A 23,432-nucleotide genomic window follows, 5' to 3' on the forward strand; every position below is an offset into this window, starting at 1 on the left:
GAAAGCCTGTTTGTGTAGACACATTATTTAAGATACCCTTGATTACAGCAGAAGGAGGGAGGCATCTTTCTGACAGCTGAGGAACATAGATTAAGGTGTGAAAGGCAGCTGGGTGGCAGAGCGGTAGTAATCACTCGTGTTCTGCTTCTCAGGAATCTGGCTGTTTCTGGATTCACTTTTGTTTTTTCTTGCAGTTCACAGAATTCAAGGGTATCGCTATTCATGCCTTGAAAACATCAGTAGTGCCTACATTGTGCTTCCTCCTCAGTGCTGAACTATTTTCATTAAGATCTGGTTATTTTTTCCTGGAAAAGAAACTGATTTTACAATTAAAAGTATACAAATACAGCTTTGTGTGCAATAGAAATAATCATGCAATTGCATGATTCACAGTGCAAGTATAAAATTAATAAATGAGCGGATTTTATTGCACATCGTGCTGCAATCCTTAAACATCCAAAAGGCATCATCCATTTGATTTATAATGAGGTTTGGGGTTTATTTCTTAAGAGGCAGTGTATCTATTGCCATCATTACTAAACAATGAACTATTTAAAACATAACAGATGGTAAATGGGAGATGTTCCTTCCTTTCTTGTATATTCAAAATGCCATTTGATTTTTTTTTTTTCTTATAAAGAACAGGGGGAAAAAATTGTGATTTGAATGTAAATGTGGATTTTTTTTTTTCTTGCTGATGGACTGTTTTGTCGAGCATTGAGTTAATAAGCTGTAAATGAGTGTAGTTCTGAGCGGTTTGAAGAAAGCACACTTGTGCTGGCCAGATCATCATAAAAAACTGTTTTCTTTTTTGGTGTGGGGCATGCTATTCTTGCACACCAGAAAGTATGGTAGACTTCCAGGCTGCTTTACAGCTGAAGAAAATAGCAACAGGCAGAAAATATTTATAGTAAATCTCCTTTGTATTGGAGGAAAAGGTATGATAACTTACAAAGTTGTACTTTCAGTCTGGAAACACATAGGGAAAAACAAATATCTCAAAAACACTATTCTCCAAAATTCATGTAAAAAGACCAAAGTTTTTAGTAACCTGCAGTGAATTATCTTTCTTGCTCCTGTAACTTCAAAGAACAATTTCTGATATTGATAAATTCATAGCAAAACCAGGAGATTGATTGTATAGAGAAGTTTGGTTGTTGTGGGTGGGAATGTGTTCCCTGTGAAAACTGGAGACTTCATTTTCAGAGTGGAGAGGAGGTGAGTGAATTTGTCACACAGTTCATCCAAAGGATGAATGCAAAGAGCCTTCATGCTAGATGGGCGCAGTTTTATTGCTGGAGGCGAGGTCAGGGTTTGACAAATAACCTCAGTGTGGCATCTAGACACCTTGCCCATAGCCCATATTCTTTGAAGCACAGCGAAAACCACAGCCAGACAATCTACTCAGGGGCTCCAACCTACAACAGAAAACCATCTGTTTGTATGTGAATCTAAGCGGCGTTACCCCTAGGCTCATGGATATGGGCTTCTGTGGCTTGCTCTGAGCCTCCTGTGGTGCTTTTGGCCCTAGCTTTGTTTGTTGATGATGCACGTTCAAGGAACCTCTGGGGGTGTCCAAATGTGCCATGTGTATAAGCATTGTATTAAATCTGCTAAACTGTACGTGTGTTTGGCGAAAGGCATGGTTGGTGCAACTCCAGATGAGCTAAGTGTGTAGGTTGGTTTCTGCCAGGTTCCTATGTTAGATGAACAAGTGAAAGAGGTGGCATGTGAAGCTGGAGTGTGAGAGGGATCTCATTTGGGTAGAATGAGGGTTTTGGAGGCATATGATGAAACAATCTGCATTGGAGAGCCATCCTGAATGAACAGTTAAGCCACAGCAGTGCAGACTGGAAGGATGTGCGTGCTACTTTGCTAGTTTTTCTTTAACCTTGATCGGCTAGGGGGCTGCTTCATACTTAACGTCAGTTTATACCCTTGTGTATCCACGTGAATGTCCTTCCCATGTTTTTCAAAACAGTGTTGTCTTGCAAAGTTTCCGGCTCCCACTTGAGCGATTACATTTTTTAAGAAGGAAAACTAGAAAAATCTGTTGCTGTCATTGTACAAACAGCGTCATTTCTCAGGCATGCACAGAATATATGACCTTTCCCTTTCAGTTTCTATTTGGTTTGTTACTTATCTGAAGTAGAAGGCGCTGTGAATCTGTGTTGCTTTCCAGATTTAGACTGAAAGCTCACTGAAAAGAGGAACAGGGTTTTTTGAAAAACCATGCTGTTTGGATAACTAAAGCTGTAGTAATCTTTAAATTGAATTTCCATTTAGCAAATTCTTGCTTTTCCTCTTTCCTTGGTTGTTCGTTGTTTTTATAAATGCTTGCTGGAATGAAATCTGCAGACTTTACGCTCCCCATGAAGAAAACCTTGACAGAGGGTGAGCGTAAGTTTTCGGGCTGATCTGCAGTCTCATTTTAGAAAGGACTCACTGAAATGTCTGTACAGTGTTTAGGAGTTGGATGAATTCCTTTTGATACTGCTTTCATTTTGGTTGGCTTTTGTGACTGGAACAGTGATGTTTATATAGTCTCTGCTGGGTACTAGCCAGGGGTGATGAGGCCTGATGTGTGGTAAAAGCAAGGACATGTGTATAAATTGTCTCCCTCCCATGAAGTCTGTAATGGCTGTGATCACTCTTCCCAGCCTGGCATGCTCATAGGTTCTCACTGTGGTTCGGGCCTTCCCTCTGCCTGTGAGCTCCTCGCTCATTCTCTGGGGCACGACCCGGTGGATGGTGCTCACCTGGGCCTGTTTCCTGGGAGGGGACAGGGAGGGGACACCCAGCCCAGTGCTAAGCACAGCTCTGTCCTGGCAGCTGGGCTGGTGGGCGCAGGTGTGGAGCAACCAGAACCTCGTGCTGTGCTACACGGCACACCGCTGCTCTCCCCCTGCCGTGAGCAGCCCCTCTGCGGGCACCATTTTTAATTTTCTCCTTCCCTTAGCTCTTTCTCCCTTTTCCACTCTTCTTCATTATTCTTCTCCTCATCATCTCTGTTCTTTCCTCCCCACACTTATCCAGACTCACCTCAGCTTTTCTCCCAGAGGTGAGTGCAGATTTCCCTGTTCCCCCCAGGCTGACCTGCTCTTCCCCTTGCTTCCTCCTGCCTGTATTGAAACTGCCCATGATCTTGATGCTAAGCAGCCCGTGTTTAAGCATTTGGTTGTCCCTCAAAACCTGAATAATTAATGGTTTTGCAATCAAGCACCGTAGGTTGATGTCATAGTAAGACAGCTGGATTAATCAAAGGTGGGGGAAAATAAGTGTGACAGGCACACTTCCTACTATGCTGTCTCTGTCAAAGTAAGTTCTCCTTTGCCTTGAAAGCTAACGTAATTGCTTTTCGTTTCCATTTATATTTAAGTTGGATCATGAGAAACAAATATGTGAGATACTTTGCATCTTCCAATAAGAGGCACATGAAAGGCATTTTTTTGTAAGGCTGCCAGAGGAGCAAGGCCCCTGGGAAGCGGTTGGCCTGGAGCTGGAGGCATCCAGAGTCTGTATCTTCTAGAAAGGGATGGCCAGGATGGTGCTCTGATCTCACCGTAGCCCAGCTTTAGTGCTATAGCTATTACAACTCATGTTCTCCTTGGAAGTGGTTGCTAAGCCCTACTTCTTACCCAAATAGCTATTTACACATCTCATGTAGAGCTACATAGCAGCAAGTCACTCTGGCAACATGGCAATTGCTCCCTCCAGGAATTATTGTCTGCTGCCAGGTGCCTCTTAAGACTTACCTTGGAAGTATTTTCAGTGCAATGACTAGTCTGTCAGGTTTCCTGAGGGCCTTTCAAGCACCATGCCACCCCTCCTAAACAGGTTATGGGATGTGTACAGGAGTCAGCGCAATGAAAGTTTCCTTTGCTATGGTGATAAAGTCTGTGTAATTGCCATTCCCTGAATGAGCCACAGAACAAAAGCTGTTACTGCTTGCTAGCCTAATATCTCAAGAGGATGAGGATGGTAACTCTGTGCACCATTACATTGGAATTTTGGCTATATCATGACTTACATCAGCGTGATGTTTTTTTGTGAGGAGCCTATTTTATGGCAATACAGATCTCAAATGTGTCTATTATGTGCTAGTGTATAGATCTTGAGTTGACTCTGGTTTAAATGGTGGCATGGTCAAGTCTGTCTGTTCAAAAGGAAATGTAAAATGTGAGTTTATTTAAATAATTATTGACTTATATAGAGTGAAAGGTCATCTAAAGCTGCCACTTGATACTAAACTGTTGTTTAAAATCCTGTGTTAAAGCTAGCCAACACAGATACTTACATACTAGCTTGCGTAAGCTTGTTTATGTTACAAACTACAGTCCCTGCCTGAAATCAGCAACTAGAAAATTTACCAAAGATGATCTGATTAGTGACAGAAGGGGAAAAGAAGAAACGTTGAGATACAGAAATTCTAATTTCAGAGTGTATAAGCCAAATGACATAGTTTTTTATGTTATAATATGACTTAGTCTTGTACAAAACAAAACACCACTTAGGTGTAAACAGAATCAAGCGGGACAGTATTTCGAGAAGCAAGGAGTTACTTATTTGCCTGAAGGACAATTAACACAACAGCTTCCTGGGGAAGCCACATGAAAAGCACCAAAACAAACAACAAAGCCAGTCACACTCTTCAATCCAGGTTAAAATTAAAATTGCAGCAGCTGCAAGTCTGTTTTCTAAACGGCCTTTCTGCACATCAATCTTAATGCACACATTTTCTGTTTTCCTATCAATTTTACTGGAGAACTAAGCAATAAGCTTTTTCTTCAAATAAGGACAGTATTTTCTGGTTTATGTGGATGATTTGGCTGGGAGGTTAGTATTTTTGTAAAACCCTACTTTAATTTTGTGAAAACTGATGAAGCAAACCTATCCTTTGTGCAGAGGCCTGAATCCTTGTGCTCTTAGACAAACTTGAATTCTCTGATTTGTTCCCTTAGTGGCTCAAGAAACATGAAGTGCTGCTCCTGTCCAGACTTATTCCCTAAGTATTTTTTTTCTTTATCTTATTTTATCATGCTGTAAGTTTTTAAAAAGAAGGACATTATGTTGTGTTTGCAGACTTTACAGTCAAAACTGGTTTCAGATTGTTCATAGGCAAGTGGGTAAATGTGAATATGGTATATGTAAGCATACATAGCAATTTTTCTGGTATTTCTTAACCTCACTCCACTATAGAATTGTGTAATTATTCAATTAATTGGACCAATTTTAATGGGTTTTGAGGGTTGCAAAATAAGTGGTGTACCAAACTGCTGTTAATTACGTTAGCTGCTGTTACATCAAATGCAGGTGTAATTCCCCTTATTGCTAAACACTTATCAGCCTTTAGTTTTCAGCAGGATGAGACTGGAATCTGCTAATTTATTTTTTCTTTCTTTTTTGAGGTAGACTCAGTGCAGACAAAATAGGGAAAAAAAAATTCCTGAGCTTCATAAGAAAGATCTGAACACAGAATATGAACGATAGCAGTGCAGAAGATCTCCCAGCAGAGTCAGCTATGCCTTTGTATGCATAATAGGTTGGATGGGTCCCCTCATTTCATATTTACGATTAAACACAGCAGTAATGGAAATTTTTTGGCAAGGATCCTGTTACCTGCTTTCCTGAGGACTAATGTTTTGTAATTTTCAATCCCTGCCTCCACAGAGGGAGCTGAGGCACATTTTGAAAATTCAGGATAGGAGAGAATGCAAGCGGTTTGTTTTCCTTATGGAAAATGGTGCATCTCTGCTGTATACAGTATTGTTGTACTGTTAAGATGCACAAATTCTATATGACCTAGTCCCAAGCCAGGAGGAAACCTTTTCTTGTGTTGGGTCATGGCCTGCAAAGTCGATGTTTTGGTACCTCAGGGCAGATAGAAGCTGTGGCTATTGGTCTTGTTGGCACAGTGTAAGGCTCTTTACTGCAAAGCCTTGTTGCTGCCTTTCATTCAGGGTTTTGCTGATTTCCCTGTGGGAGATAACTTTATCTGGAAATGCCATGAGTAAAGATTGCTTCACAAAGGCAGTGGTAGTCATATCCAGGCAATTTTTTTACCAACATTACGTTATCATGCATACAAATGAGATACCTTTACTCTTGTTTTAGTTGACAAACCACTTAACTTGGGTATTGTCTGCAGCGCTGATTGTCTGGCAAATGCCGCCATTACATTGGTGCTTGAGCTAGTAGTATTCAGGGAGCCTTCCAGAAGCAAAAGTTTAGCATCCTGGTATAAGATGTAATAGCACTTCAGACATGCGGCCAAGTATTTCTTTCTAGGTGTACGTTTTCCTGGTCAATTAGCATGATATGTTCCAGTTCCCATCCACTGACTGACTGACTGGGTGTCTAAAGAAGCCTGAAATTCAAAGAACTCTTAGGCCATAAATTTTGTACAGATGATTTCACAAATCTGAGGGCAGCAACTCCCACATTTTACTAAACTTCTTATCTGCTTTGGAATTTCATCTAGGGATCAGTCATAGCAGAGGCTGCTGTGAAAGGCCTTTATGCAGGGAAAATGAAGTATCTTAATTAACTCTTGGCAATAAAATTTTCACATCAGAGAAAGAGAAACAAAGACATCCAAAGGTTAGATGACTTAACTAACTTCATTAGTGTAGCAGATACGGGTACAAACCATATGGCTTAGGTTTTCTAGGGAGCCTCTGCTCCCAGTGTTTTGGTGGTAAAGGTGTTGTAGCTGGGCGTTCACAGTAGTGAACAAGTATAAACATATAAAGAACATATAAATCTTCACTGGGAGATTCACAATGTGAGCAATGAAAAAAGCATAGGAGGGATTTTCCTCCCTTGTTTCTTGCACTAGCTCAGACATTGGGAACATACCAATATTCAAAGAGAGGTGCAACTCCTTTACCTTGTCTAATAGATCTGCTGTTAGAACACCTCCTAGAATGCGAATATCTCTGTAGCCTTTAAGTCGCTATTCACGCTTTGCATTTTTAATTCTTTTAATTGCTTAAAAAATAAGTATGCAAAACTCTATGTGGAATTATACTTTGCTAATATTCTCTGAACTTTGTTTCAGGACATAAGGTCTGTGTACATGTGAATATGTGCATAGCTAAGTATGAAAAAGGCCTATGCAAAGCTTTCCTCTGTTCATCTGAATTCTCAGTCTCACCTTTAGTTTCTACCCTGCATCCCTGAGAAATGCAGTGGAAGAGAAATAAGCTATACCACATGGTCAACAGGCTTAAGCTCTTACAAAGAAAAAGTTTCCAAAGACAGGCATCCTTAACTGAAAATATTCTGTTTCTACTGCTTCATTTACACGCCTCTCTGTGGGTTATTAGCCAGTGTTTTCTAGATTTGAGCACCACAGATGGCTTCAGCTGCCACTTGGAGAGCAGTGGCGCTTCAATATTTGTTATTCAAGTCACTGCGAACATTCTGGGAAAGACCAAATCTGACTGCACCCTACAAGAATTTGGTAGCTTACTGGCTGGGTTTGTTAAATGGTGTGAAAGCCTTTCAAGAAATGTCGCTTGGTTTCTATTAATCACCTTGTGCATTAGTTGTGCTTTTCCCCCAAACTTAAGATATTATTCTTCATTCTGGATGTGAAGAGTCATAGCCTGTGTAGCAAAGCACAGGTCAAATCCATTAAAAGAAGACACAAGTATCTCTGACTTCATATTCCCAGTCTCCAAACTCAAGATCTGTTTCATCTGAACGAAGTCCAATTTAATGAACAGAAATAACAAATAGTTTGAATAGCTGGGAAAAGGTTACTTTAACTAAAACCCATGAGAGAGAGGGGGTGCAGTAGCCTACAGAGTACTCTCAGAAGGGCTGGTAGGGCTTGTTCTTAGGAATTATTATTTTCTAGCACCTCTTTGATCCTTTTATTTTCTCTTTGCTATATCAACTGAGTTCTTTTTGTTTTTTCTCATCACTTCCCCTCTCTGAAGACCCTTCTTGTTGCAAAGGAGTGTCCTCCTTGACACTAATTTCCAATTTGGCCTTCTAAAACCAGGGTGAATGCTGCAGTGGGGTCTTTGAGCAGGAATCCTCCAAAGAAGCTGAAAATACGAGCATGCATTTGGTTAGCTTTAGGCAGACAAAAGCTGAACTGAATTGATAAGGAGTAAAAGCCCATCTGGATGACAGCAGGTAAGTCACTTCTGATTTTCTGAAGATTTGTTTCTGGACTTCTGTGAGAGCATTAGGAATGACATTTTGACTGCCTAGACAATAACATTCCCATAGGTTTAATTAAAGCCAGGAATTAAATGTATTTCTGCTCACAAACCATCAGTACCTCTTAAATTGTTTTGCTTTTTGACAGCATTTCTAGCGAAGCTTTAGTTCTGTGCTACTTACTCGGTTTGATTTTGGGCCAGTCTGCTGCTTCTATTCTGTAATCTTCATACTTCTTGCCTGAATAGGCAAACAGGTAGCGGCTGATTTCTGCTCGTCCTCGCAGATTGAAGTATGTCAGCTTGTACTGTGGCATGCTGGATCCCTAAAAGGAAAGACACCGCGTTGCTTCAGTTACTCGTAACGCAAGTCCTTTTTACCAAAGTGCACTGTGTGTTTGTTTTTTTGAAAGAGGTGCTTGTACAATGCAAAGGGCTTATTACACTAAAGCATGATGTGTTGTACATTGCAATCATTGCATTAGTCACCTTTTGTTCTGCATTTGTCAGCCACAATATTCAGACATGGACAGTGACAGTTAAACCTGCAGTTCCTCCTTGTGTATCTCTAGAAAGATGGCTTGATATTTTTTTCAGACATACTAAGAATTTTTATTTTTTGTTTATTTTCCTTGTGACTCCAAACTCAGGCCATTTTTATAACGTGTTTTTCAGAGTGCAGATCTAAAATCATATACTATGACAGAAGACAGTTGCTGTCTTGAGCAGCAGTTTTGTTCAAGCCTGCCCTGCTCAGCCTCTATTGCTTATGGACACCTTCATCCAAGAGCAAATCATGTGAATGACCAAGCTGTTGTGATTTTTCTTGTGAACTGTTACCCTAGTTGCATAGGCAATCAATCCAAACTATTTTAGAATGAGAATTTGCTATGGAAACCAGTCAATGCTGTTGTTTTGAGAAAATCATAACAGAATTCTCAGTTTCTTGTTCAGAAACCAATAGAAAACTTGAAATTACTTTGGGTTTTTTGTGATTTTTGTTCCCCCCCCTCGCCCTTCAGTTCTAGTTAGGTATCATATAACAGGAAGGCTTCATTTGTCTGTTGGTGTAATAGGCAATAAAAGAAAATACTTATGAGTTTGTACAACAAGGATGGTGCAGGACAGGTGAACAGCTAAGGCTGCTTGAAGCCAAAAGTAAATTTTTAACCTCTGCACACATGCCACCTTAGTAAGAGAGATCTGTGAGCTCAGCTGATATTTAAATGTACTGGCCAAAGGAAACTAAAACCACTATCCACCTCCTCACCCAAAGCAAAAGCCTTGCTTTGGCCTTAAAGCAGACCTTGCAGGTCATTTACAATTCTTTCATTTCCATCAGATTCAGAGTGTTAGTAATAACACATGCAACACAGATCATCTGTGCTGGGAAGGAAAGGGAATGTTTTTACTGAGGAGTGCTGCTCCATAACCTTGCAAGAGAAACAACCCCCTATTTAGTCATCTTGTCTTTGAAAACCTTTGCTTGAGGGCAGATGTATCATCAGCTTTCACTTAGAGGGAGCTGCTCTTTCTTCAGAGACTGGGAAAGCTTGCCCTTAACTCATGCTGAAAAGAGCAAAATGCCTTTGCCACTTTTTCCTCAAAAGGCAAAACCATCTTCTTTCTGTCCTCAGAGTAGTGAAGGCCAAAAAAAATTCACAGCATATGAGCACATTGGAGGCTGCTTAATTTATTGCTAAGGTTACCCGGTTACCAATGGAGATATCTCCAAGTGCTTCAAAAAAAAAGATACCACTATTTTTTTAAATTTATTTTCTTTAGTCAGGCAAGTGTGTTCCTTTGCACTGTATAAAAGAGGGAAGCTGCAGGCAAATTGGGTTAAATCAGGATGTGATTCGTTTTCTAGATGTATTAATTACCAGAAAATATGTTTGCTGCTTGGCAAACACAACTCGCAGACTACAGGTGTAACTCTTTTTCTCTCTAAAGAGAGAAACTTTGACAATTCCAAGTATTTCAAGCATGTTTTAGATATCTGGCAAAACATTTCTGTTTTAGCTATTATATCATAATATTATACATATATAATTATAGCTATTCTATTTACAAATTTTGTGCCCAGATTTATTACTACTTGTGTTTTATTGTGCTTGTATAATAATATTGTCTATTATTATACTTTACTATTTATTTATGCAGGATGAGTTTGGATGACATGTCTAGAAAGTTAACGTACAAAGAATGGAGGAGATTGTAGCTTTATTTTCCCCCTGTTTCTGATTTTGTGTGGTTGTTTAAGAGCAAGGAATGGCATTTTTAGAAGAGCATGTGCTATCTGAATTAGATATGACTTAGTGATTTGGGAGTTAAAAGAGAAAAAACCCCACTTGATCCTTACTTTCCTGTTTTTTGTTTTTGTTTTTGTTTTTTTTTAGAGGCAAGCGAATATGACTGATGCAGTGCCTTTGGAGAGGATAAAACCTTTTACATGCAAAACCCACAGTGACCGCTTCCCTTTAGGGGTGTTTGCAGAGCTTCGTCATGAACACCCTGTGCTTAACGCGCTGCTCTCACACGGCTCCAGTATCTCACCTACCTCGAGCCTGCTTAGCCCTGTGTTAGCGGAGAGCTGTTGACAGCTGGAAGGCATTTAAAAGCACCAGAATAGAAGATTTTAAGGTACTGTCATGAGGAAAACAGTAGACAACTATATATAGAGCGGGCTGGAGATGAATGAAGCATAACGCTTCTGGTGGCGAGTATTTTGGAAGAGTCTAATTCTTACTGTGGGGGAACTTTATATACAAAGACATCTATAATCAGGAGTAGCGAGATGATGTAAAGAAAAGGGAATTTTGGCTGAAGATCAGAGGTCCTTATGGCTGTTGTAGGAGGCTGTGGAATATTTTGGTCTGTCAAGAAAATGGCGGAAACTATTGTTTGAAATGTCTAAAGCAAAACTAAACAAATTTCTAATGAATACACTGTGAAGAGTAATCAAATATTTGCAGTGCTGATGCACATTTAAGCTTATGAATTTTTATCCATCTGTGAACAGCAAACAACCACCCTACGAGGAGTTTACCAAAACTACTTGACATTTTAAAGGTCTCTATAGCTTTATTGTAAGCATGTTTTTGTAAATGTTTGTAGATTTTATTTTTTATTTATATTTATTGTGAAATGTCAGTAGTGCTTCCTTAAACAATTGCAGATACATTTCTAAATGAAAGAAATGGTTGTGTTTGGAATAGCTTTTTGCCAAACATACGAAGCAAGTTGTTGGCTTTTTTCCTTATTCTTTTTGCCTCATTTTCCCAGGAATTTTGTAAAGGAATAGATGATGAGAAACAAATCAGAAAAACTTTAAAAATGTCCAAAATTATTAAATGATTGAAAAATATCTCTTCTAGGGGGAAAAAAGGTCTATTTTGGGTCTTTCAATTCATACTTTTGTTTTGGGGGGCAGTGACAAAAGGGGAAACTATTTAACATTATTTCTTTTTTTAGGTTTAGTTATGGTTTAAAAGTACTGGAAGATGTTGGGGGGGGGGGGGGTGGGGGGGGGGGGGGGGGGGGAAGGACCTCAGTGCCCAGACTTACAAACATTTAGCCAATTGCTTAATGTTATTAAATCTGAGTTCATTGCAAAGCCAAGTGTGCATAAATGCAGGAGGGGGCTGTTTTACCTTCCCCCAATAAACCTGCCATCTAAGCAGCATTTTTTCAATTTCTAAAGTGATGAATACACAGCCAGGGCCCACCTGTGCATCTGCCCTGCCCTACTTTGACAGTGCCTGTGGAAACCTCTGCCCCAGTTTTATTGCATACAACTTTCAAGCGAAGTCAGCAAGTCGAAATTTACTAATAAATGTGCTTTAATACTTCAAAGTTGTTGACCCTCTTAGCTGATTTTCTAGCTTTCGTCTGTGGCTTTCTTAAAGCCAGCTTAACTGGCTTTAACATACCTTTAAACAGAAGATTAGTGGATCTTGTGATTAAATTCAACTTTTGGAGCCACTCAGTTTCAAAAAATCAAACAGAAAATCTGAGAGAAGGTCAAATATGTGTAAAAGGTGGCATCCTCTACATTACAAGTCAAAATTCAGGTTGAGGTTACAAGTATCTCAAACATCTTGGGACAGATTTAAAATAATTTAAGACTGTCTTTACGGAGATACTGTATTATCTGATGAGTTTGGGATGTTTTTATTCCAGTTCCGAGCAGGACTAAGCAATCAACTTGAAAACTTCAGGCAAGATTAGAGTGAAAAAACAGATTCCAGGAAGGAATCAGCATCATTCTCTGAGAACTAAAATGTTGAATTTCAGATAGTACTAATACAGAAAAGAAAAAGCACTGGCAGACTGGAAACGGTATGAACACACTGGGAGAATACAGAAGCAAACAATCCCAGTACCTGCAAGGTATGCTATACTCTTGCTTTTACTAGATGATAGCGTATGTGTCCCTGCTCTGTTTTAAAGGGTAAGTCACAAGTGCATTGCCTGCATTTTGTCTGCTCAAGATGAGTTTTGGATATGCGCCCAGAGCAGGCTGCCTGTGCCAGCCTGTGTGCAGTTCTGCACACCCAGCCTGAGCCTTTGCACCATGAAACTAAACACCAAAACTCTACTGGACTTTGTAGATGAACAGTGTTTCATCTCTATTTTGGAAAATCCAGCCCTCAAAGTAATACAAGGAAATGTTCCTTTGGCTAGTAACAGACACCAAAACCTGGATGCAGATACAAAGTATGTGAATTCAGAAAAAGAAGAATGAAAAAAAAACAAACCCTCAAACCCACAAAAGGCAGGACTTCATTTCATTTTCTTGGATAAGGTTATTAATATTTGAGGTGACAGGCAGCAAAGAGCTTTTCCCTGAGCTGGGGGTGGAGGGGGAGAAACCAGCCAAGTTGAGCCATTTGTTCGCATCCATCCAAAGTCTGAGAAAGCACCTCGTGGTGCAAAGTCCCCTTTAATTGTAGTTTGCACTGTGAAAAATTAAATTTTCTTGCCTTAAGGTTTAATTATTGTTAGAGGATTTAAAAAGGCCAACTGTTCCCTCTAGCAAGCAAGTAGGATTTTGTTAAGGCTCATCTGGGTATTTCTAAAAATTTGGGACTCAAACTGTCTGCCTGGAAGAGATGATGCATTGCACTGTTTGTATATTTATTTAACATCTGGGTCCTTCATTAATTTAGGAGTCACTTAACAGAAAGTACCACAGCTAGCACCTGACGCGGCGCTGCCTGGCCATGGGCCTGCCATAAAGGAGAGGCTGGAGGTCTCAGCTGCCTGGTACCATTGTCCTGGCTTGATTTGCAACCAGACCAGGACATGGTCCTTCAGAGAGCTCCATTTCATTTCCCTGTGCTAATACAACCTAGGACTGCATCTGGGAACTCTGGGCCTGTGATCGGCCACCGGGAGAGCAGGCTGGACCTGTGCTTGCTGAAGGGTGTGAGAAAGGAAGGTGCTGCCATGTCAGATGAGGAAGGAGAAAAAGTCCCCCCAAGGACTGCTGAATGATGTTTCAGTCAACAGATACCTCTGTTTATTTTATTATAAGATTAAGCAGTTATAGCAATTCAGAGTGTTTGGGTTGCTGGAGCTGATATTCTAACTTTCATTTTCATGACTTTTTAAGGTGGAAGTATAACAACAGATCAGCTTCCACTCACATAAACCTCCAGGTATCTTTCTGCCAAGGAGCATCTTGCTAAGTGTGAAGCAGAATTTGTGCCCTCTCTAAGCAATAATCTAGTCCAAGTTGAAAAGCTTGGTGGACTTTTTTTTTTTTTTTTTTTCCTCAGCGCTGCTTTTAAAGCAGTTGTTATTTCTTGAAAAGCTGGTGCTGCAAAGTTGGCTTGGAAATTAGACTAGTAGGTGTGAAATAGATGTATACCAGACAGCTTAATTTGAGGTATCGTACTGGGGTGCAGGGGCACTGCAATTCCAGCCAACTCGTATATTTACTCATATATTTCTGTAATGTGCCGTGCCACGTATACATCTTGATGTTCGTATCACCAGTATCAGCTGAACATTTTCAATTAATGGTAATGCTGGCAGTTCAGAGGGAAAAATATTCCTTCTCTTCCTTACTCCCAGTCACAAGGCCCAGTGGTGCTAATGTCAATGAGGAAACTCCAGTCAAGAAGGGAAAGGAAAGAAGCTGGCTATGTCTATGGGGTTTTTCCTTTGTATATGCAGTCAAAAGAATCTTTACACATTAAAGGCGTTTTTCCTTAGGCTATTGTCTCAGGAGTGACCTATCCAAGTATGAAGCATGGATTTTTGGTTCTGATCCTTGGGGGCTGGGGAGAGTTGTGTTACTTTATGGAGTACAAAGAAAGAGTTTTAACCAGGAAAGAGACTTACACTGCCTCATTTCACCTCAGAAACAGTAGGGATATTACATTCAGTTTTGCCTGTCTTGCTTACTGTCCTTCTCAGATAGGTGAATTCCCCCACCCTGGAACTGGAGAGCAGAGTGTCAAAGCAGCTTTCTCCTTCCTCAATTTCAAAAAATATTTTCCTGTCCAAGTGAGTCTTCCTGCCTTCATGTTTTGCATGTTCAGTTTTTGGAGGAAGGAACCAGAGAGACAAGACTTAAATAGCTCTTGTAGAAGGCAAGTAAAGAAAAGTTTTCACAGCTATAACTTTATAAAATGCATTTCACGGTTTTAGTAAGGTAAGAAAAATAGGAAATGTCTGTTTCCAGTCTGTCTTCCTTTTTATTTAACCAACCTAACAGTCATAAAGGTTTTGGGAAAGGTGTTCTGGGTTACCTTCTCCTGCTTGAGCAATGATGAAAAAGCAGGAGCCAACTGAAAAGCAGCCTTGCCTTGTCTGCAGGGCATGGTGCAGCTCTCCTGGTTGCCGATCAAATCAGTTGCTGCAGGAATGCCTTATATTCTTCTCCCTCCGATGAAAAGTTACCCTCTCTAAAGACTCTCTGTGTTTATACTGTATGTCTAAATTCAGAGCTGAAATTACAAACAGAAATAGTGATGTATTGGCCCTTTTGGGGGCAAAAAGACTTTGATGGTAAAAAATCTGTCCATGCCAGCCAGAAGCAGCCACAGGGTGGGTGTTGGTCCCCTTCTGCCTCCTCGCTTGTGAGGAAGGTTGGCACTCTGCTGGTGAAGGCATTGCCTTAATCCAAGCTGTTTATCTGGATGTAAGTAACACTAAGAGAAATACCTTTTGCCTTTCCCTGGAAAAAACTGAGGGGGTACGGTGTGTACCTTATGTGACATACTCCCTGAATGGGGAAGCTAATAACTTTAATATTCCGGTTAGGAAAGAGAGAGTTGAAGAATCAGGATGGTCCTCTTTTATTGCACAGCGAAAAGGAAAAATGCTCATTTTCTTTTTCTGGAGCATAAATGTCTCCTGCTTTTACGATGGAGTAATTTAAATAAAATCAGGGGTTTAAGAGAGAGTTTCACCATTTGAAAACTAAAAATTGTAATGAATGGTTGGTTTGTGGGGTATTTTTTTTGCCAAAAGATGTCCTTATTAATTCTTTTTGAGGGTGAAAGATTGGAGAATATTGGCAGATTAATGGAAGACTGCAGATCTTCCATTGGAAAATTTCCACAGCAGTCTGTGTTTTGACAAAGAATAAAATGAAAAGCTTTAAGTATATCTAATTCCTGTCAGCTCTGTCTGACATAAACTCTCTTTCTGAAGAACAATAGTCTCTTTCCCTGCTCTGCCCCAATTATAGAATATAAACATCTTCATTTGATCCCTTCTTTTTCTATGCAAGATAGCAATCTGAACCTTGGAGAGAAAAGAGAAAAAAATGTGTACACTCTTTTCTGTTTAATACACAAATCATCTGAAGTAAATGCTTTTGCAATTTGAGGTAGGGTTGAATTTTGAAATAACAAATCCCAAATGTAATGGCTGTGGCTTGATACTTAGCATGATTTTTAAGATTAGATATATGCATGGCTTAAAGCACATATGTATGTGTTGTGTGTGTATATATATATATATACACACATATATATTTCGTGGGATTTTGCATGTCTTTACCCATTGTACTGGTTATTTGCAGCCTGTGATGGAAATGAGCCTCCTAACATGAGAAGAGTTTTTAAGGCATTGCTGTGGGATTACTGAGAAGTACTAATGATACAAGTATGTTGCATGACGGGACGAGTGAAGCTTTGCTGTGTGCGTGGGGGCTTTTGAAAGCCTGATTCGTCAGTGCACAGCTTTAAAGAAGAGGCTGTGTGAGACCTTAAAGCATTTGTCTGTCCAAGGAAGCTCCAGGGTTGGTTTGCTGATGTGGGAAATCAGAGCTCTAGAGAAATCCTTCAAGAACGCTGGGGGAAAATCTTGGTGAAAGAAAGAGGATTAGAGAAATACTTATTCTGAGAAATTTTTTTTGAAGGTGAGAGTCCAGCGAGACTGGACACTGAATGGGCGGTCACTGCCAAGGCTGTTGTTGGAGGAGAGCACCAGGCTCCACTGGGCTTCTCCAAGCTGATTTCGTGGTTGCTGCTCTTCATGTGACTGCCCCTCAGACAACTGGTCAAAACAGTAAGAATTCGGGTGTTTGAAGTTTACCCCATTCATTTGAACTGAAGTGAGTGAGGGAGTGCTTGCACGTCAGCAGGTACAGGGTGGCAGAGAGGCTGTGAGGGGCAGGGCTTTGCTGGGCTGCTGCTGCAGTGTGCTGCTCCTGCCAGGCTCTTTGGTTTAGGGCCTGAGCATCTGTGATGACTTTTGCTCTCGGTCTGATCCTCAGTCTTTTGATTTGCAGCTACTTGGCCCCAGGTTTATGTAAATAAATTCTGAGCTTGTTTTGTGCAGCCTCCCAAGGTGTAATGAACTTCGAAGGAATAAATTGCACACCTGAGACTGCAAAATACTGGTAAATAAAATTGCAAGAGGAGAGATCGTGGGGAAAGACACAGACTAAGGAGTGGTTAGGATAATTTCTCGGGAGAGACTATTTAAGTCTTTCATTTCCTCATCAGATGTTTTAAGAATTCCCTGAAGCATTTTGTGGTAGAAAAAAAGCCTAAATAATCTTAATTCTTGCCAACACCAGTCATTCCTGTAAAATTCATGGCTTGCATCTGTCTCTGTAGTCTTCAGATAAATCAGCACCCCCTCTACAGTATCCCTAGGAAGCAGAGCGCAGTGAGTCATGTTGCTGTGTGTTAAGTGATTTAGCTCTCCCAAGGCAGCTGCTGATTTTGCCAGGATGGTTTCATGTCCATTTCCTCAACTCTCAAGCTTGTCCAGTGCAGCAATTTGTATAACAGCTGTCTTCACCACCTAGCATCTTTCCTTGTATGTGAAAAAGTTAGCTTTGTTTCCTGTTCCAGCCACGTGTGTGTGTATGTACAAGGGGGAGTAGAAATGCCAGATTCTTACCCCTGCTAGTCTGAACTACTTTGCTCTTCAACTGTTGCATATTGTGAATCTTCTGTACCACTTGCCAAAAATAAACAAAATTATGGGCATGAAAGAAAAAGAATTAGGTAGGTTTTTCAGCACAGTATATGCTCACTTTAGCTGGCAAGGGTGAGACCAGGCAGGGTTTTATTCGCTTTGCAGTGTTCTCCAGCACCACCCACCAGGTCTCCTGGTCACACATTCCTGGTGTCCTCCTGCTCTGCCCTGGGGTGCCTGGCACATACCACCCTGCCCAGGAGGCACCAGCACGGTGGGCTGGGGCACAGATTCCATGCATTTTCAGATATTTTGAAATTGTTTTCACAGCCAGAATGAGTCTGAAGAGATCCAGGACCTCGCTAAAGTGCTCTTGGGACATTGCCAGTCTTCTTGAGAGGAACAGCACTGGCAAGTGTGGACCTACAGCCCTGAGCAATGCCTGGCCAGAAATCTGGGGACCACCATGAGTTAGTTACAAACTGCTCGGTATGTAAAACCCTAACCTTGAGTCCCTACACTTAAGAAGAAAGTACTTTCTGAGCAGCAGTTTCTGGCTGATTTTGCCTTTGTTCATGGAAACGCCAGGCAGAGTCTGGCTCTGGGGCAGTGTCCATTGCTGCGGGTTCCTTGCTCTGCCCTGGGGTACCCCGGCACAAAAAAAATGCTTGTTTACCTGAGGCATACATTTACAGGGACTGGTGTCCCACACTAGTTCTTTCCTGTTGTCAAACATCAACTAAAGATTGTGAGACAGTTCAGACCATCCTTTCTGTAGACCTTTCTTTGTTTCCCTTCTGCCTTTGCCATCTGCTACCCGAATCCAAAGCACAGTATGTCTGTCTGGTATTGCTGAATGTCCCATTTCATGCTCATGATTTACAGAGACATTTCAGTAATGTTTTTAGTTACTTCTAAAGAGGTGCAAAATGAAGCATTTAATTTTTTTTTTCCAGTTCACTGTACCTTATTATATGAGAGTTTTAGCAGATTGACTCCAGATAAGTGAGGTTCTTCAAAGTTACAGCATTTTAAAATGTATATGTGGGATTTGGCAGATCCTTCCCTCCCCCCCGCGCCCCCCCCCCCCCCCCCCCCCCCCCCGCCTTGGACTAGCTGGCAAAATGGTGAAAAATTCACGTGTTTGAGATTTGCAGCATATATGATAAGTCCTTGGCTGATGTGGATAAGCATATCTTTTAGTGGCATGGTATGCCACTTGCTAATCCAACAGCAGTATGTCAGTGGGTTCTAGGCAGTGTAATTACTTGCTGGTAAGATTTTGATCAAAGATATTTTGAAAGCGAGCACTATCTTCAATTACTTCTGCTTTCTAACTGCTTAGAAGCAGGTTGTGTGTGGCAGACAGCAACCAGAAATCTTAAGAGCAAACCCTTAGAGAAGCAATGTGTTTGTCAGTGGCACAGGAATGTGCGGCACTGAAGATGACTGACTGATGTGCTTGTGTGTGCAGAAACCCAGAACTCTAAGAATTACTTTGTGTGTATTTTTGGTTTAAAATTTGGATTATTCCAGTCTTCTTTCTATCTAAATAGATTTGTGTATCTGGGTGTGCGTGCATCTGCAGAAGAGAGTAGTTCACACTACGCATGCATTTGTAGGGAGAGGTGGTTTCTATTTTGGATTAAAGAAAACAAAGTGTAAACAAAAGTAAACAAAAGAACTCTATGTCTTTTTTTTTTTTTTCCTGTTCTTTGCAAAAGTTGCAACTTTTCAGTATGAAAGTACCAGTGTTTACAAACAGTCCTAAGGAGCACAGCAGTCCAGGAAAAATATTTTATAGCTACAGTTTGTTTCCTTGGATAGTTTGAAATGGGCAGGAAAGAAAGGATGGCTTTTAACAGAGGAAATGTGTGCAGGAGGATCATGCACACAGGCAAACTATGGCAGTGAGAATTTGGGGGTGTGTGGGGTGTGGAAATCCTGAACAGCAATTCAGAGTATCATTCTGAAGCAAAAGACAACAAAATCAACAGCAAAAAACCCTGTGAGTTTAATAAGGAGAAAAATGGAGCAAGTGGAGGCTGATTGCAGTAGGTTTGCCTCTATAGAATAATGCTGGGAATTAGAATGAGAGTGTGTTAATCCGCTGGTGAACTAGAAGACAGGAATTTGGAAAATGGACAGAACAGTGCACAAAAATGACCTGGAGGAATTATTTGGTACTGCTTAACATTCATCTAATTTCTCTCACATTAGCCTAGATTTGGCTTGGTTACATAAATGAATGCATATAAATCAGCATTTACATCTAATAGCATATTGCTTTGAAATTATTTTTCACTGAAAACTCCCTGCAGAAGGCCAGGAGCTTCTCCACACCAGCCTTTTGCTGTTATGATGATCTCTTTGGAAAGCATCTCTCTGACGTGTACCCTGATTATCAAAGTAGCTCAGCACTGATAGCACCAGGCACTGGTGAGAAATGGGGGCTTGCAACAGGCTAGTGATCTGCCTTTTTGCTTCTAGAAAAGCAGTTCATAATTTCTGAAATCTGATTGTAGCGGCACATGTGATTGTACAGATGTCTTAAGTACAGCGGGCAGTTTAAAGATGCCTGTAAGTAGCAAAGCAGGTATATAGATGGAGTACTTGAGTTACACTTGTGTAGAGCTCATGGTTATCCCTCGCTATGCCAGTAGCACTGGTCAGAGACTCATGTTGAATAAACCGAGCAAAATTCTTAGAAATTAAATACTCTCAGTACTTAATCTACATGTAACATAATTTGATGAGACTTACCCCCATGCATCTGGTGTAACAGTAGCCCTGGGGAGGGCAGAACAGGATTAGAACAAGAAAGGGGAAAGAGAGGAACCAGACCGAGGCAGTAAGCAAAGCCAAAACAGAACTCACGCTGGTGCAGTGATACGTGGTCCCTTCCTCAGTGCACAGGAGTCCTGAGTGCCAGCCTCAGTGGAAGAAGCTTATATATACACTGTTTATTAATATGCAAACCACTCCCCATGACAAATATGTCATCATGCCTTTCTCTCTCTCCCCTCTCACACACAAAACAAATGCATCATTTCTTCAGATAACAAGCAAGCTTTGTGACTTTTAGGACTGCTACAGCAAATTGAGTACTAGAGTTTTTCAGCTTGTGCTCAAGGGCGAGAAGTACTTTCAAGTGCCATTTAAAAAAAATAGAATAGTAAACAGACACTAGGGAGCTGAGTCAGGTGACGGGTGTTTTTTTAAAATGTAAGAAGTGTCGAGCAAGCCAAGAAACATCTGTCTTTTTTTTTTTTATACTTCTTTGTATATAAAAAAGATTATTTCTATGTGAAGCCCTACAGCATCTGATCTAATTGTAGAACAATGCCTTAAATAGCTGAAACCTCATTAAAACAGAGGAATGAGAAACAAAAGCAACCAGAGAAAGAAAATACAGGTTCCAAGCCTTTGTCATAGAGAGCGAAGCGATTTATTTTCCTCCATTGTCAGTGAAGAAGGGGAAAGAGTACTTGAGCAAACTCTGTCTATGAGTAATGCACATTAGTAGTTAGAGCTCTGCAATGTTGCTGCTTCTTATCTGTCGTGGATGTTCTGCTTTTTGGTCTGTTTCTTTTCTTTTTTCAATTCATTTGTACTTTGACCTTAACAAAGTCCATTCAGCGTTGCTGTGTTCTGCTTTCTTCTTTGTGTGAGATCAGAACACAGCAGCGTTGGAGCAAAGCTTACTAGTGCTAAAGACATAGGTGTGATGTGTATCAAACAAATCTGAATCTTTGAGGCCTCATTCACTTTGTATACATAAATTGTTATGGGTGTCCTTTTCAGGTGCAGAGAGCAGTGCTAACCAAAGTGCTTTCCCCTCGGATGTGCCAGATCCTTGCAGCTTGCACCATGACTCATTTGCCGCAGGCTGACTCATTTCCACGCAATGCATGTTTTCCCATGGTATGAACAGCTGAGTTTTCAACCACTAGAAGCATTTACAACTCTCAGAAAGTTTACAGAAAATCCCGAAGTATCTTCTAATTGGGACTGGAGTAATCAGAGTTGTGAGCCAAACTGCCAAAGCTTACCTTAATGATGGCCCTTCCTTGCTTTTGGATGTGCCTTTGCTGCAGATTTATGCTTTAACATTCCTTTTCTCCAGTGTATCAGTGCAGGGGTGGTGGTTTTGATACATCCCAAAAAAGGAAGTATAAAGTAGTTTAAGTAAACCCACATTTCACCAGTTTTTAATTGCTGGGTTTACATAAAGCAGTATCTGTGGGGTATGACAGTTCCTTCAGTTGCAGAGAAGCAGATGAGATTTTTTTTTTATTTCATCAACAGAAAGCTGAAGCAATATTTAGGGTTCTCTAAAGCTTTACTCTTGGACACAAGTAAATGGACTATGAAATAAACCTTTTTTACAAATATTTGCAAGATTTTGAGACACAGAGAGGTTTATTTTAAGTTGGAACAGAGCAGCCTGGAAACACAAGCAGTGTTGTGGGATCCAGTTCTCAACCTTCTCAAAAGGAAGCAGAAGGTAATTGTTTTCAACAGACAGCAGTTTAGTCCTACCTTGGCAAGGTCAACAATGATAATACATGGTAAAGCATTAGTAAGAACATTGTTAATTTTGCTTTTATTTTTGATGTGAGGTGGTTAATGAGTTAAAACTCTACCTTCACTCCAAGAGTTCTGTTCATCGAGTTGGTGTGAAGCACAAGCAGTTATTTGTGCTACGACTCTGCCTCAAATGATTGAGGAGGTAGTAAAGAGCCCTTTTCCTCTTTGCCTGTATAAAATCTTTAACGTGGATCAGGGAGAAAATCTTTCCAACCTGTGGCAGAACTGCACTGGGACCAAATTTTTAGCTTCATCTTTTGAATGCGTAGCTCAGCCTTTGTTCAATGGCTCGGACATTGTGCGCAGGCGTCATTCCCACTGCTCAGCACTGCACTGAACACCTTCTGGTCTGGTGGGAAGCACGGTTATACAAACAGTGGGATTTACAGAAGCTGTGCTCAGGAGTACCTGAGGTGAGTCCAGTTCTTTACGAGATCAGTAGGTGTGTTTCTTCTGAAGAAAAAGTAATTCTTCCTTTCTGCCAGGTTCTATTCAATGTGCATGTGAAAGATCAAGTAAATTCCTGCGCTTCCTAAAATGGGAAGTGATTTGTGCCTGCAAGTTTAAAATAATGAAGTTAGTAATGCGCTGAACTGATTTAACCTTAGCTCCCTCTGTTGATGGTTTCTTACAGATTAAGCTCTCCATTTCTGCTGCCCTTTCAGCCTGCAACAGCTGTTGATGGCATGAAAAATTTGCTGAACTACCAGTTGTTTGCAGTCAAGCTGGGACTGTGTATCGGTTGCACAAGGCTCTCCACCTAACATGCTTTTTGCTTCTGTGCAACTTAGGGAAGCTTTAGAGCTGTGAGAACAAACTGGTCAGGATCATGATGTATGAAACGAAATGTGTGCAAGGCCTGAGTGGAAAGATCCATTCAGGTCAGACACCTTCCCCTCGGACTGTGGGATCTTCACGGCAGGATCTGCAGTGAATCACCCCATGGCTCAGCGGTTTGCATTTTGACAACTTTGCCCTTTGGTCATGGAGCAATGCCAAGTTTTCTTGCAGTTGGCCAAGACCCATGGGCAGCTTTGCGGGCATGTGTCTGGTGTTGCGTGGAGTCACCAAGTCAGTGAAAGGATGTTTTCTGTGCATTGCATACGGGGATGTGAAGACATTAACTAAATGGCATATTTTCTTTCTTGGTCAGCATGGGCACTCGCCTAGCAGTTTGAAAGCCCTGATAAATGCAGAGGAAGTCCCATGGATTAAAATTAAATCCAAGATTTAGTCTGGCAGATGTCCCCTTCAGAGCATTCACAGGCTATTACGGGA

General features: G+C 40.8%; 1 protein-coding gene and 1 long non-coding RNA gene across 3 annotated transcripts in view; one reads left to right on the plus strand and one right to left on the minus strand.

Annotated features, from left to right (window-relative positions):
- HPGDS (hematopoietic prostaglandin D synthase) overlaps positions 1-20,512 on the minus strand; it is a 30,244-nt gene extending 9,732 nt beyond the window's left edge. Inside the window, exons 1-2 of the mRNA XM_037379457.1 lie at positions 20,442-20,512; positions 8,359-8,500 (exon numbers count right to left, since the gene is read on the minus strand). Of these exons, the coding sequence (XP_037235354.1) occupies positions 8,359-8,491 (133 nt within the window). The 5' untranslated portion in view covers positions 8,492-8,500; positions 20,442-20,512. The remainder of the gene's footprint in view (positions 1-8,358; positions 8,501-20,441) is intronic.
- Positions 10,693-23,432, plus strand: part of LOC119144306 — a 28,078-nt gene continuing 15,338 nt past the window's right edge. For both annotated transcript variants that reach the window (XR_005103053.1, XR_005103052.1), the window contains exons 1-2: positions 10,693-10,817; positions 12,357-12,566. This is a non-coding gene — a long non-coding RNA (uncharacterized LOC119144306). The remainder of the gene's footprint in view (positions 10,818-12,356; positions 12,567-23,432) is intronic.

This window comes from Falco rusticolus, chromosome 1, assembly GCF_015220075.1.
Source record: "Falco rusticolus isolate bFalRus1 chromosome 1, bFalRus1.pri, whole genome shotgun sequence".
NCBI classification, from domain to species: Eukaryota; Metazoa; Chordata; class Aves; order Falconiformes; family Falconidae; genus Falco; species Falco rusticolus.